This window comes from Bombina bombina, chromosome 6 (assembly GCF_027579735.1).
Source record: "Bombina bombina isolate aBomBom1 chromosome 6, aBomBom1.pri, whole genome shotgun sequence".
NCBI classification, from domain to species: Eukaryota; Metazoa; Chordata; class Amphibia; order Anura; family Bombinatoridae; genus Bombina; species Bombina bombina.
In genome coordinates, this window is record NC_069504.1 from 732,239,161 (window position 1) to 732,255,959 (window position 16,799).

The 16,799-nt window shown below is 36.5% G+C and overlaps 1 protein-coding gene across 2 annotated transcripts in view; it reads left to right on the top strand.

The window, feature by feature from the left end:
- The first annotated feature begins 2,277 nt into the window (after positions 1-2,277).
- Positions 2,278-16,799, top strand: part of PGLYRP2 (peptidoglycan recognition protein 2) — a 130,737-nt gene continuing 116,215 nt past the window's right edge. For both annotated transcript variants that reach the window (XM_053717943.1, XM_053717942.1), the window contains exons 1-2: positions 2,278-2,413; positions 3,117-4,031. In XM_053717943.1, coding sequence (XP_053573918.1) covers positions 2,311-2,413; positions 3,117-4,031 — 1,018 coding nt within the window. In that variant the 5' untranslated portion in view covers positions 2,278-2,310. The remainder of the gene's footprint in view (positions 2,414-3,116; positions 4,032-16,799) is intronic.

The following is a 16,799-nucleotide window of genomic DNA, read 5'->3' on the forward strand; positions in this document are numbered from 1 at the left end:
ATGTTGCTTATTCTGCTTTTCCTAAAGGGGAGCAAAAACTCATGCCAAGGACTGCATGTAGATCTCGGGGGGCCAGTTGGCCATCCCTGCCTTAAATAATGCTTCATACATAAATGACAGCAGATATAAATCCTTAAAACCATTGTTATTCAAAGGGACAGTAAACACCTTGTAATTACATTTATTCTGGAGTCTTCCAATAGATTAACACAAACAACAGAGTCTTAAAGGGACAGTCTACCCCAGAATTGTTATTGTTTTAAAAGATAGATAATCCCTTTATTACCCATTTCCCAGTTTGCATAAATAACACAGTTATAATAATATACTTTTATCTTGTATCTAAGCCTCTGCAAACTGCCCATTTTTTCAGTTCTTTTGACAGACTTGCAGTCTAGCCAATCAGTGCCTGCTCCCAGATAATTTCTCGTGCACGAGCACAGTGTTATCTATTTGAAATACGTGAACTTACACCCTCTAGTGGTGAAATACTGTTAAAATGCAATCTGAAAGAGGTGGGCTTCAAGGTCTAAGAAATTAGCATATGAACCTCCTAGGTTAAGCTTTCAACTAAGAATACCAAGAGAACAAAGCAAAATTGGTGATAAAAGTAAATTGGAAAATTGTTTAAAATTACATGCTCTATCTGAATCATGAAAGTTAATTTTGGCCTAGACTGTCCCTTTAATTAGCCTACTGCAAGGGTAGAGTTATAAAATCCACCATGTGCACTTTCAGTTTTCTGGACTGTAAAACAGCAGAGGCGGCAAAATAACTAATGACAGCCTAGTTAAAAGTTGTTTTACTATACATAATATAGCATTTTACATCACAGTCTAAAAGTGTTTACTGTCCCATTAACCTTTGTCCCTGTTGCACTTCCTGGAAGCTCAGACTGGGTAACTGACAAATGTATTTCGTAAATTGCACAAATAGATATTCCCTTTCTATGGACTAAGAGGAGCTTACTGCTGGGAGGGAGTGATTCTTAAAGGGACAATCATTGCTGACTCATAAATAACTCCATGGGAGTGAGCACAATGTTGTCTATATGACACATATGAACTAACGCCCTCTAGCTGGGAAAACCTGTCAAATGCATTGAGATAAGAGGCAGCCTTCAAGGGCTTAGAAATTAGCATATGTGCCTATCTAGGTTTAGCTTTCAACTCAGAATACCAAGAGAACAAAGCAAATTGATGATAAAAGTAAATTGGAAATTTGTTTAAAATTACATGCCCTATCTGAATCATGAAAGTTTAATTTGGACTTTACTGTCCCTTTAAATGTTTATCAAAACCTATTTTTAGATTATAAATATGTCCTGTCAATCTTAATCATTCATCAATACCTAATGAGTACAAGTACAATTTTTTTTTTTATCTGCAGTTACTATAGAGCAGCAATGAAGCGGATTATGTGCATGATCCAAGACAATAAAGGAGTAGGTTAACCCCCCCCCCCCCCACACACACACACACACACACACACATATACTGAGGCTTAAACAGCTTGTCTCTCACCCATAAATATAACCTATTACAATCAGCAGCATTAGTATTAGTGCTGCGGAATCTGTTGGCGCTCTACAAATAACCGATAATAATAATAATAGTTAGTCTCACCACCCAGCTGAGTGACTACTGCTGCTGATTGACTCACAGACAGTATTTGCTCAGGACCAGCAGTTCTCTGGGACTCCCAAGCAGTACTTTAACCCCTTTGGGTGTGTTAAACATACAGAGTTGCATAGTTGGTAGTACTAAATGCTTTAACAAATTAGAGCATATTATTTTTTTTCTATAATGGATCTTTAATGTCCTCTGGTGATATTTATTTTAGATTAACTTTTAAACAAGCAAACAAAAAGTAAAGTTCATAATAAAATAATAATTTAAATTCCATAAATTTGCATGGAACATAAAAATATGAATATAGGATCCAATCCTAAACAGGCACATACTAGTTGTTCATGGAAGAATTTGCAGTATTAATTGTTCATATAATAAGCCCTGCTGATTTAACTTTGAATTTGTACAAATGATTAATGTGTTTAGCAAAACAAGCAACAAGGTTTATAGCAACATTTGGCAACCAATTGTCATAATCTGCAACTGCAGTTTCTGTTCTACAATCTGTAACACGTGTTAAGGCAGAACAAATAGTAAAAAAACAAAAAAAAACAATGACCTTGTAGGTCTATGAACTTAATCTAACAGGTTAAACCAGTTTAATGTTGTGAGTTTTTTTTTTTTTAATAACACAAGGAAGGAAAGATAGAGAGGCAGCAATTGAATCTCTCCTTATTTCATGATGTATCTCTTCAGTTGTAGGGTTAGAAAAAGAAATATGGTTATTTTACATCTATTTTTTCTTGTTCTCCCAGTGTGCCTGTCAACAGCCTCAAATAATGGTAAGTGCAAACCAAAGAAAAGTCACAATATTTCAATTTAACCAAGTCTTTTTCGTTCCAGTACTCCAGACCCAATAACATACCAGATTTTGAGGATTATCTTGAGTAAGAACAGATTAGCTAAACACAATTACTAAGCAGTTGACTATATCACCTGTGCTGTACGTTAGACATCCTGAAAATCTGGATCGTTTGGGGGTCTTAAGGACTGAAGTTGAAAAACACTGAAATAAACTTAAAGGGATATTGAACCCAATTTTTTTCTTTCGTGATTCAGATAGAGCATGCAATTTTAAACAACTTTCTCATTTACTCCTATTATCAATTGTTCTTCATTTTCTTGCTTTCTTTATTTGAAAAAGAAGGCATCTAAGCTATTTTTTGGTTCAGTACCATGGAAAGCACTTGTTTATTGGTGGGTGAATTTACCCACCAATCAGCAAAAACAACACAGTGTGTTCACCAAAAATGGGCCGTCAACTAAACTTACATTCTTGCATTTCAAATAAAAATACCAAGAGAATGAAAAGAATTTGATAATAGGAGTAAATTAGAAAGTTGCTTAACATTGCATGCTCTATCTGAATCACGATAAAAAAAAAATGGGTTCAGTGTCCCTTTAATCTTCTTCTTGTAATTGCTTCCTGGTTTACAAATTCCATGTACTTCATCCTTTCTACCGCCTCTTTTTTTTGCTCTTTAGAACAGGCCATTAGGAAGATGGACACTTTCATCAGCTTCTTGGAGGATATGGAGTCTACCTTCCCAGAATCTTCAGCTCTAACACTGACACAATCTCTGATCTCTGTTGTTATTCCGTCCTTCCGGTCCTCAACACTTACAGAAAGCCAGACAGCTACCGCTCTTAAACTGCTACACTATAAGATCACAGGGTCAGAAGTTACAGGATGGAATGAGCATGGTGTTGTGCTGGCCCCTGATGGTAGTACTGTAGCACTAATTCCCCTCTTGTGGGAACTGGCCTGGGGATGGAAGGTTGAGTTTGAAGGCCTCACTGTAGAGCCTTGGTGTAAAATGCTGAAATCTGAGGATAAGGAGTTTGCATTTAAAAAACAAATGATAGAATCATGTACACTGTGGCAACAACCTAATGACCAGCATGATTCTAGTCAACTTCACACTTTCATAGGAGATAATCATCCCTTGTCCTTTGCTGCTGCACTGGGGTTGGCTTTCCTTAGTCCAAAAGTACCAATAGATCAACCCATGGACGCAGTTGATGGATGCTGGAACTCTATATCTAATCCTAGCTCCTTCCAGCTTAGCAGTGCTCCTAAGCGTCCTTACTTGACCGTGGCATTTTTCAATGGTGCCCTGGACGGTATTCTGTTGGGGGAGATGCTCAGAAAAGAGCCTAATGTCCAAAATCTCAGTACTCTCCTTCAAAATTATTATGGGGGAAAGTCACCCATGAGTCCCTATAGAAGGCAAAACTTTCAATCTCACTTAGTGGAGGGTCAGTTAGAAACAGTAGTAAAGAGCGAACTTTATTGTATGAAGAGTTTTAGCAAAGGCTGTGACTGGCACAACATCACGGATGATCAGCTAGAAACTGTTGCTGCAGCTGCTGCAAAAGAATTCACGTTTCGATATCTAGGTAATAGATTTTATAGTTAAGACCTGTCACTACATATTAACATAAAATATTACCTTTATTTAAAAAGTTTGATGAAGAAACAGTTTTTGTAATAGTATTTACTGGGAATAAATAGAAAAAATTTGTGTGTTTTATTTGTTGCACCTTGCAACTTTTAATTTTTAAAATAATTTTAAGATATAGTACAGTTTTATAATGGACTTTTAGTTAAAGGGACACTGAACCCAAATTTTTTCTTTTGTGATTCAGATAGAGCATGCAATTTTAAGCAACGTTCTAATTTACTCCTATTATCAAATTTTCTTTGTTCTCTTGCTATCTTTATTTGAAAAAGACCCTGGACAGCACTTGTTTATTGGTGGGTGAATTTATCCACCAATCAGCAAGAACAACCCAGGTTGTTCACAAAAAATAGGCCGGCATCTAAACTTACATTTTGCTTTTCAAATAAAGATACCAATAGAATGAAGAAAATTTGATAATAGGAGTAAATTAGAAAGTTGCTTAAAATTGCATGCTCTATCTGAATCGCGAAAGAAAAATATTGGGTTCAGTGTCCCTTTAAGTTGTTTTTATTTTTGTTATAGTATTAATAAATTAAAGGGACATTGTACTGTAAAATTTATTTCCCTTTAATGTGTTCCCAGTGACCTGTTATAGACGCTGTTAAGTATAAAATGTATGGGAAATTGTTCTTTTAGATTTACTGTTGTACATGAAATAGATTTTTGCTGACTGAAGCCTCAATATTGTTCTGAAGAATATATATATATATATATATATATATATATATATATATATATATATATATATATATATATACAAAGGCTTTGCCTGCAGAAATGGCAGAACTGCTAATCTTATCTATATCCCTATAGATTAAGTCCCCCTTATCTTACTGGTCTGTCAGTAGACAGTGGTCAATGCTTAGAGAGAGCAATTGAAAGGGAAATTTGTGTTACCTATCTCTTCCACCCACTGGGAACTTGATTGCTCCTTGCTGTCTCTTGTTTACATAGCTATTCTATAGAGAATACTAAAGTATTCATATTTTCAGTATAGGTTGTGGTTTCAACAGACAAAAACTGCTATTTTAACCCCTTAACGACACGAGTCGTACATTGTACGTCGCACACAACCTGGTCTTTAAAGACCAGCGACGTACCCTGTACGACCTAGGTGTTTAAAGCGGCTGGAAGCGATCCTGATCGCTTCCAGCCGCTTTCAAGGTATTGTCGTGATGCCTCGATATTGAGGCATCATGGCAATACCTTTTCTGGCACACCGATACAGAGAGGGCCACTCTGTGGCCCTCTCTGCATCGGCCAGCGATGGTGCCGATCATTGGTGGGTGGGAGCAGCTACAGGGAGGAGGGTGGGTGGCCCATCACTGGGAATCTTGTTCCGGATTAGTCCCGGTGCGTGCGGGCGCGTGCACGGGGGCGGGGCTGCGTGCGTGTGCATGTGTGTGCGCGCGCATGCCCGATCTTAAAGGTACATGCCACCCTCATTTTTTCTTTTCTGATTTAGAAAGAGAATGCCATTTTAAACATCTTTCAAATTTACTTATATTATCTAATTTGTTTTATTCTCTTGATATTCTTTGATGAAAAGCATATCTAGATATGCTCACTAGCTGCTGATTGGTTGCTGCACATAGAAGCCTCGTGTGATTGGCTCACCATGTGCATTGCTTTTTCTTCAACTAAGGATATTTAAAAAATGAAGCAAAATAAATAATGGAAGTAAATTGTAATGTTGTTTAAATTTCTATTCTCTATCTGAATCATGAAAGAAAGATTTTGGGTTTAGTGGCCCTTTAAGTTACCACATAAACGGTCTGGTTGTGGTGGGAGCGGGAGGTGATCCGTGGTGGGAGCGGGTGATGGGGGTTTAATTTTTATTTATAAAAGGGATCTGGGAGAGGGGGGTAGTCAGGGGGGGCCAGCTACACTACAGAAAAAAAATATTAAAAAAAAATGCACTAAAGTTTGAAAAGTGGGTACTGGCAGACAGCTGCCAGTACCCAAAATGGCACCAAATAGTGAGAGGGGGGAGATTAGAGAGCTGTGTGGGGGGGCTCAGGGAGGTTGGTGCTATGGGGGGCTCCTACACAGCAGCATATGTAAATATGCTGGGAAAATTTTTAAAAAAATTAAAAGAGAGCTTTTATTTTAGTACTGGCAGACTTTCTGCCAGTACTTAAGATGGCGGGGACAATTTTGGGGTGAGGGAGGGAAGAGAACTGTTTGGGAGGGATCAGGGGGTGGGATGTGTCAGGTGGGAGGCTGATCTCTTCACTAAAGCTAAAATTAACCCTGCAAGATCCCTACAAGCTCCCTAATTAACCCCTTCACTGCTAGACATAATACACGTGTGATGCATAGCGGCATTTTGCCGCCTTGTAATTACCAAAAAGAAACTCCAAAGCCATATATGTCTGCTATTTCTGAACAAAGGGGATCCCAGAGAAGCATTTACAACCATGTGTGCCATAATTGCACAAGCTGTTAGTAAATAATTTCAGTGAGAAACCTAAAATTGTGAAAAATGTTACGATTTTTTTAATTTGATGGCATTTGGCGGTGAAATGGTGGCATGAAATATACCAAGATGGGCCTTGATCAATACTTGAGGTTGTCTACTAGACTACACTAAAGCTAAAATTAACCCTAGAAGTTCCCTACATGCTCCCTAATTAACCCCTTCACTGCTGGGCATAATACATGTGTGGTGCGCAGTGGTATTTAGCGGCCTTCTAATTACCAAAAAGCAACGCCAAGGCCATATATGTCTGTTATTTCTGAACAAAGGGGATCCCAGAGAAGCATTTACAACCATATATGCCATAATTGCACAAGTTGTTTGTAAATAATTTCAGTGACAAACCTAAAGTTTGTGAAAAAATTTGTGAAAAAGTGAACAATTTTTTTTATTTGATCGCATTTGGCGGTGAAATGGTGGCTTGAAATATACCAAAATGGGCCTAGATCAATACTTTGGGATGTCTTCTAAAAAAAAATATATACACGTCAAGGGATATTCAAGAATTCCTGAAAGATATCAGTGTTCCAATATAACTAGCGCTAATTTTGAAAAAAAGTGGTTTGGAAATAGCCAAGTGCTACTTGTACTTATTGCCCTATAACTTGCAAAAAAAGCAAAGATGATGTAAACATTGGGTATTTCTAAACTCAGGACAAAATTTAGAAACTATTTACCATGGGTGTTTTTTGGTGGTTGTAGATGTGTAACAGATTTTGGGGGCCAAAGTTAGAAAAAGTGTGTTTTTTATAAAAAATTTTATAGTAAATTATAAGATATGATGAAAATAATGGTATCTTTAGAAAGTCCATTTAATGGCGAGAAAAACGGTATATAATATGTGTGGGTACAATAAATGAGTAAGAAGAAAATTACAGCTAAACACAAACGCCGCAGAAATGTAAAAATAGCCCTGGTCCTTAAGGGAAAGAAATTGAAAAATGGCCTTGGTCCTTAAGGGGTTAAATGGCAAAATAAAAGTAAAGGAGCTATTTATGAACAATTTGATGAACCCCAGCATGTAAAAGAAATCATTAGGAACAGATTAAAGTAGAGAAAAAATTACAGTAAAATGTCCCTTTAAAGGGAAAGTAAACCACTAAATTTTCTTTTCTGATTCAGATAGAACATACAATTTTAAACAACTTTCCAATTTAATTATATTATCAAATTTTCTTCATTCTCTTGTTATCCATTGCTGAAAGGACAGCATTGCACTACTGTCAGGAAGCTAAAAATATCTATTTAGCCAATCACAAGAGACAAATGTGTGCAGGCACCAATTAGCAGCAGCTCCCACTAGTGTAGGATATGAGCATATTCACTTTTTAACAAGGGATACTAAGAGAACGAAGCACATTTGAAAATAGAAGTGAATTTAAAAGTGTCTTAAAATTACATGCTCTATCTGAATCATGCAAGTTTAATTTTCACTTTCCTATCCCTTTAACATCATTATTTAGTGATTACTTAACTTGTCTTCCTTGCTTCATATTATGTCCATTTACATTTTAATGCTACAATGTGTCTAATTCCCGCTCTTTAATACACATTCTAGAGAACTTTAGAGTTTAAAGTCCATTTAAGATAAAGATTTGCGTAAATGCTGAAAGGTACAGATATAATTACAAGTAACCAGCATTACTTGAAGATGTAAGAAAAATTATTGTACTACTCTCTTTTTAACATTTTTATTTTTTTATTAATAAACAAGCATTAATAAACAAGCATTCCATATATTATTTTTAAATACAGACATTACAAAAGTATTGTAGGCCTCCATTCATTAATAGATGCATACACTTATTAAAAAAGACAAAGAAAAACAGTTGTGTCAAACTTATTTTTATAGAAATATTTTAATATTTTTGAAAGGAAAAGTATAATGTAAAATTAGTGGATCGATACTGCAGTATAAATTGCAAGGCTAATGGTCTATTTGGACAGGAACATGCAAAATAAATACATATAATAGATGAAATAGAAAACAAATTAAAAAAAAGTAATACATTTTAAAAAAACCTCTTTTAGTGGAAATAATAATAAAAAAAATACAAAAAAACATTACCACAATGTCCTTTTAGTGTTATATTTGATGGGCAAAAATAGTAAAGATGAATTTTAAAGAGCTATCTAAGAATCTTAGATACGTTTATAACACCTATGTCATTTTGTAGGAATTTGCATCTTTAAACCTTGTTGTTTTATGCTTCTAGTCCTGTCATATTTATTTATATCTAAGCAAAGGTATTTTATTTATATTTTTTCTTTTAATGTGGCAATATATATATATATATATATATATATATATATATATATATATATATATATATATATATATATATATATATATATGTTACGGTTAAAGTCAGAAATCCTAGGATTAAACCTGACATTACCCAAGCGGCTCTGAGTAAAGCCCAATGTAATGTAATTCCTCCATCTACACTATTTTTTTTGCCTCTGCCTGGGGGGTTCAAGGAAGGCGCCCCGCCGATGCATTGTATATATGTTTGAATTACAGTGCATTGTATATATGTTTGAATTACAGTGCATTGTATATATGTTTGAATTACAGTGCATTGTATATATGTTTGAATTACAGTGCATTGTATATATGTTTGATGTGGTGCAGGGCCGGATTGGCCTACCAGGATACCAGGAGATTTCCTGGTGGGCTGCAGCAGCTAGGGCTGGAAAGTTACAATTTAAAGGGGAGATTAATTGCTGCAATTGGGTTGTAGGGTGCTTATATAACAACAATTTGGCATTTTTATTTAATGCAAAGTAATATAATTTAATTCTGAAAAAATATTCGGGAAGGAGTATCCTAGTAATCCTCTTTAAGAAAAATGGGGCCTGTGAATTCTACCGACTCAACAGAAAATAGGGCTGGTCTTCATATTTTTCCAGGGCTGCTTTTTATTCCCAGTCCGGCCCTGATGTGGTGACTCGATGCACTCTGAGAATATTTATCATGTTACATCAGGCTTTAGCCACAGCCATTTGGGTTAATGTGTCAGGTTAACCCAATTTCTTACTTTACCCGCAAAATATATATATCTGTTGTAATAATAGTTAAAAGCTATTAAGAATATTATCTAGAGAGATTAAATCTGTCAAAAGAAACATTTACTGTATCAAAATCAATTTCATCAACTTAAACTTAATTTGTTACTGGAAACAAATATTTTAACAAGTGTAAATTCATGCTCAGTATATAATTTGTTAATTGCCCATTTAAGCTAACAAACAGGTAGATTACGAGTTGTGCGTTCGTCTTTTAACACTGAAAAAATGGCCCTTTCAGCGTTAAAACAGCACCGCAGCCATTACTCGTAAAAATGACGTTTTTTCATGGGACTTCATTACTGCAGCCATTACGAGTTTTGCGGTGAGGCTAAAAAGCTTGCATTACACCCTATAACGACAAGATCCGTACCGCCATCTGAGACCAGTAGTTATGAGTTTTATGCAACAAAACTGTTACATAAAACTCATAACTAAACTTTTATAAAGTACACTAACACCCATAAACTACCTATTAACCCCTAAACCGAGGCCCTCCAGCATCGCAAACACTATATTAAAGTTATTAACCCCTAATCTGCCGCTCCCGACATCGCCACCACTAATAACATGTATTAACCACTATTCCGCCGCTCCCCAACATCGTCACCGCTATAATAAAGTTATTAATCCCTAAACCGCCACCCTCCCGCATCGCAAACATTATTTAAATATTATTAACGCCTAATCTGCCGTCCGCCCACATCGCCCCAACTATACTAAATTTATTAAGCCCTTCACCGCCGCCACTATAACAAACCTATTAACCCCTAAACCGCAAGCCCCCCACAACAAAATATACTAAATTAAACTATTAACCCCTAAACCAAAATCCCCCCACATCGCAATAAACTAATTTTAACTAGTAACCCCTAAACCTAAAGCCCCCCACATCGCAATAAACTAATTTTAACTAGTAACCCTTAAACCTAATGCCCCCCTAACTTTATATTAAAATTACAATTTCCCTATCTTAAATTAAATTAAAACTTACCTGTCAAATTAAGTTTAAACTAACAATTAAACTAATATAACTATTTAACTAATATTAAACTAACTACCAATTAAATAAAACTAAAATACACATTTAAAAAATCCTAACACTACTATAAAAATTACAAACTATACAAAAAATAAAAAATACTAAATTGCAAAAAATAACAAACACTAAATTACGAAAAATAACAAACAAAATTATCAAAAATAAAAAAGAATTACACCTAATCTAATAGCCCTATCAAAATAAAAAAGCCCACCCAAAATAAAAAAAACCCTAGCCTACAATAAACTACCAATAGCCTTGAAGGATCTTCATCCCAGCGGCTCCATCTTCCTCCAGACGGCTCCTTCTTCATCCAGGTGGCATCTTCTATCTTCATCCCGACGGCATCTTCTATCTTTATCCCGGCAACGTCTTCTATCTTCATCCCAGCAGCACGGAGCGGGATCCGGCGCGGAGCATCCTCTTCTGAAATCCTATTGGCTGTTCAAATCAGCCAATAGCATGAGAGCTACTGAAATTCTATTGGCTGATTTGAACAGCCAATAAAATTTCAGAAGCTCTGATCATAATCAGCCAATAGGAATGCAAGGAACGCCATCTTGAATCGCGTACTTTGCATTGAAGATTCAGTGTACGGCGGCGACCGTATGAAGAGGATGCTCCGCGCTGGATGTCTTCAGGATGGACCAGCTCCGCGCTGCCGGGATGAAGATAGAAGATGCTGCCTGGATGAAGATGGAGCCGCCGGGATAAAGATGGAGCCGCCGGGATGAAGATCCTTCAAGCGGGACTTAAGCAACTGTAAGTGGATCTTCGGGGGTTAGTGTTAATATTTTTGTTGAGGTATCAGTAGCAATACAGAGAAAAATAAAGAAGTACAAGCCTTAATTCAAGCTTGATGTGATAGGATTTTTTAAAAAAAATGTGGGTGTTTTTTTTTTTTTTTAGTTTAGGGTTTGGGCTTTTCATAAAAGAGCTAAATGTCCTTTTCAGGGCAATGCAAAAGAGCTAAATGACATTTTAAGGGCAATGCCCATACAAATGCCCTTTTCAGGGCAATGGGTAGTTTAGGATTTTTAGATCGTTTTTTTCGTGGGAGTTTGTATTGTTAATGGGAATTTGTAAAAAAAAATTCAGGTAAAAGAGCTGTTTAACTTAGGGCAATGCCCTACAAAAGGCTGTGGGTTTTTATTTTTAGATTAGGGTTTGGGCATTTCATAAAAGAGCTGAATGCCCTTTTCAGGGCAGGAAAAAGAGCTGAATGCCCTTTTAAGGGCAATGCCCATACAAATGCCCTTTTCAGGGCAATGGGTAGATTAGGCTTTACTTTATTTTTATTTTGTGGGTTTGGGGGTGGGGGTTTGTATACTGTTAGGGGGTGTTTGTTTTTCTTTTGTAGGAAAAGAGCTGTTATCTTTAGGGCAATGCCCTACAAAAGGCCCTTTTAAGGGCCCACAAAAAGTGTATTATAGATTAGGGCTTTTTATTTTGGGGTGGGTTTTTATTTTTTTAAAAGGGTATTAGAATAGGAATCATTTTTATTATTTTGTATAATTTTGTTTGTTATTTTTTGCAATGGTAGGTTTTTTTATTTTTGTAATGTTAGGTTTTAGTGTAAGGCAGCTTAGGTTTTATTTCACAGGTAAGTTTGTATTTATTTTAACTAGGTAGTTAATTACTATTTACTAACTAGTCTACCTAGTTAAAATAAATACAAACTTACCTGTGAAATAAAAATAAAACCTAAGCTAGCTACAATATAACTATTAGTTATATTGTAGCAAGCTTACGGCTAGATTTAGAGTTTTGTCGGTAACGACCCGCGAAGCTAACGCCGGCTTTTTTCTGGCCGCACCTTTAAAATAACTCTGGTATTGAGAGTCCATATAATGTCAGCGTTAGGCTCCAAAAAAGGAGCGTAGAGCATATTTAACGCAAATGCAACTCTCGATACCAGAGTTGCTTACGGACGCGGCCAGCCTCAAAAACGTGCTCGTGCACGATTCCCCCATAGGAAACAATGGGGCTGTTTGAGCTGAAAAAAAACCTAACACCTGCAAAAAAGCTGCGTTCAGCTCCTAACGCAGCCCCATTGTTTGCTATGGGGAAACACTTCCTACGTCTGCACCTAACACTCTAACATGTACCCCGAGTCTAAACACCCCTAACCTTACACTTATTAACCCCTAATCTGTCGCCCCCGCTATCGCTGACACCTGCATATTATTATTAACCCCTAATCTGCCGCTCCGTAAACCGCCGCTACTTACATTATCCCTATGTACCCCTAATCTGCTGCCCTAACATTGCCGACCCCTATATTATATTTATTAACCCCTAATCTGCCCCCCACAACGTCGCCTCCACCTGCCTACACTTATTAACCCCTAATCTGCCGACCGGACCGCAACGCTATTATTATAAAGTTATTAACCCCTAATCCGCCTCACTAACCCTATCATAAATAGTATTAACCCCTAATCTGCCCTCCCTAACATCGCCGACACCTAACTTCAATTATTAACCCCTAATCTGCCGACTGGAGCTCACCGCTATTCTAATAAATGTATTAACCCCTAAAGCTAAGTCTAACACTAACACCCCCCTAAGTTAAATATAATTTTAATCTAACGAAATTAATTAACTCTTATTAAATAAATTATTCCTATTTAAAGCTAAATACTTACCTGAAAAATAAATCCTAATATAGCTACAACATAAATTATAATTATATTATAGCTATTTTAGGATTAATATTTATTTTACAGGTAACTTTGTATTTATTTTAACCAGGTACAATAGCTATTAAATAGTTAAGAACTATTTAATAGCTAAAATAGTTAAAATAATTACAAATTTACCTGTAAAATAAATCCTAACCTAAGTTACAATTAAACCTAACACTACACTATCAATAAATAAATTAAATACAATTCCTACAAATAAATACAATGAAATAAACTAACTAAAGTACAAAAAATAAAAAAGAACTAAGTTACAAAAAATAAAAAAATATTTACAAACATTAGAAATATATTACAACAATTTTAAACTAATTACACCTACTCTAAGCCCCCTAATAAAATAACAAAGACCCCCAAAATAAAAAAATGCCCTACCCTATTCTAAATTACTAAAGTTAAAAGCTCTTTTACCTTACCAGCCCTGAACAGGGCCCTTTGCGGGGCATGCCCCAAGAAATTCAGCTCTTTTGCCTGTAAAAAAACACATACAATAACCCCCCCCCCAACATTACAACCCACCACCCACATACCCCTAATCTAACCCAAACCCCCCTTAAATAAACCTAACACTAAGCCCCTGAAGATCTCCCTACCTTGAGTCGTCTTCACCCAGCCGAGCCAAATTCTTCATCCAAGCGGAGCAAGAAGAGGTCCTCCATCCGGTAGAAGTCTTCATCCAAGCGGGGCAGAAGAGGTCTTCCATCCGATTGAAGTCTTCATCCAAGCGGGATCTTCTATCGTCATCCATCCGGAGCGGAGCGGCAGGATCCTGAAGACCTCCGACGCGGAACATCCATCCTGGCCAACGACTGAACGACGAATGACGGTTCCTTTAAATGACGTCATCCAAGATGGCGTCCCTCGAATTCCGATTGGCTGATAGGATTCTATCAGCCAATCGGAATTAAGGTAGGAATATTCTGATTGGCTGATGTTCAATCCGATTTGTAGGTATTGTATTTAATTAATTTATTGATAGTGTAGTGTTAGGTTTAATTGTAGGTATTTTATTTAATTAATTTATTGATAGTGTAGTGTTAGGTTTAATTGTAACTTAGGTTAGGATTTGTTTTACAGGTAAATTTGTAATTATTTTAACTATTTTAGCTATTAAATAGTTCTTAACTATTTAATAGCTATTGTACCTGGTTAAAATAAATACAAAGTTACCTGTAAAATAAATATTAATCCTAAAATAGCTATAATATAATTATAATTTATATTGTAGCTATATTAGGATTTATTTTACAGGTAAGTATTTAGCTTTAAATAGGAATAATTTATTTAATAAGAGTTAATTAATTTCGTTAAATTAAAATTATATTTAATTTAGGGGGGTGTTAGTGTAAGGGTTAGACTTAGCTTTAGGGGTTAATACATTTATTAGAATAGCGGTGAGCTCAAGTCGGCAGATTAGGGGTTAATAATTGAAGTTAGGTGTCGGCGATGTTAGGGAGGGCAGATTAGGGGTTAATACTATTTATTATAGGGTTAGTGAGGCGGATTAGGGGTTAATAACTTTATAATAATAGCGGTGCGGTCCGCTCGGCAGATTAGGGGTTAATAAGTGTAGGCAGGTGGAGGCGACGTTGAGGGGGACAGATTAGGGGTTAATAAATATAATATAGGGGTCGGCGGTGTTAGGGGCAGCAGATTAGGGGTACATAGCTATAATGTAGGTGGCGGCGCTTTGCGGTCGGCAGATTAGGGGTTAATTATTGTAGGTAGCTGGCTGCGACGTTGTGGGGGGCAGATTAGGGGTTAATAAATATAATATAGGGGTCGGCGGTGTTAGGGGCGTTAGGGGCAGCAGATTAGGGGTACATAAGTATAACGTAGTACTGTTTATGACTACTCCTGCTGTTGAGGCAGGTTAGTCAATGGAAAAAAGAATGCTTATATGCACTGTTATAACATCTATTGTAGTAATATAATTAGGTTACTGTGCCTTGAACAACTTAAGAGATATTGTACGTTAAAAATTAACTTTTATTAGTATCGTTTTTTAAAAAGACAGCTTTGGTGGATGATAATACTGCCCTGAAGAGTTAAAAACACTCTCACTGTGCTAAGTGAAAAAACAGCATGTTTTGATTATGCTACAGAAGTAGAACTGGTAGTACTTGGAGCAGTAGATTGTAACAGAGAACTATAGCCTCTTGGGCCTATGTTGCTCTCAATAGTGTCTGAATTACTATACTCATATATGTGATTTATAATCTTTATATAAAAAAGTCATAAACAGTACTAAATTGTATCCCGATGCTTACGCACTGCTCCTAAAGTGTTCAATAGGATTCACTGACATATTCAACAGATAATATTACAAAACACTACAGGAGTAACTATAAAGCCCTATTAATACAAAAAGGTTCTAATATTCCTTTTTCTGCTCGTATAAGTATAACGTAGGTGGCGGTCGGCAGATTAGGGGTTAAAAAAAATTAATCGAGTGGCGGCGATATGGGGGGACCTCGGTTTAGGGGTACATAGGTAGTTTATGGGTGTTAGTGTACTTTAGAGTACAGTAGTTAAGAGCTTTATGAACCGGCGTTAGCCCAGAAAGCTCTTAATTACTGACTTTTTTCTGCGGCTGGAGTTTTCTAACGCTCACTTCAGACACGACTCTAAATACCGGAGTTAGAAAAATCCCATTGAAAAGATAGGATACGCAATTGACGTAAGGGGATCTGCGGTATGGAAAAGTCGCGGCTGAAAAGTGAGTGTTAGACCCTTTTTTTAATGACTCCAAATACCGGAGGTAGCATAAACCAGCGTTAGGAGCCTCTAACGCTGGTTTTCACGGCTACCGCCAAACTCCAAATCTAGGCCTAAGGGTTTATTTCACAGGTAAGTATTTAGTTTTAAATAGGTATTATTTAGTTAATAATTGTAACTTTAATTTAGCTCTATTTTAATTATGTTAAAGTTAGCGGGTGTTAGGGTTAGGGTTATGTTAGGGTTAGGTTTAGGGGTTACTAGTTTAATTTAGGTTGTTGTGATGTGGGGCGCTGTTGGTTTAGGGGTTAATAGGTTTATTTAGTGGTAGTGATGTGGGATGCCAGGGGTTTAGGGATTAACAACTTTATTTAATGGAGCGGTGGAATAGGGGTTAATAGATTTATTATAGTGTGGGTGATGTTGGGGTGCAGGGGAATAGGGGTTAATAACTTTAGTATAATGGCGGCGATATCGGGAGTGGCAGATTAGGGGTTAATAACACTATGTAGGTGGCAGCGATGTTGGGGGCAGCAGATTAGGGGTGTTTAGACGTGGGGTTTATGTTAGGGTGTTAGGTTTAAACATAACTTTTTTTTTCCCCATAGACTTTAATAGGGCTGCATTACTGAGCTTTTTATTCAGCGATCGCAGGTGTTAGGTTTTTTTCTAACCCACTCTCTCCATTGA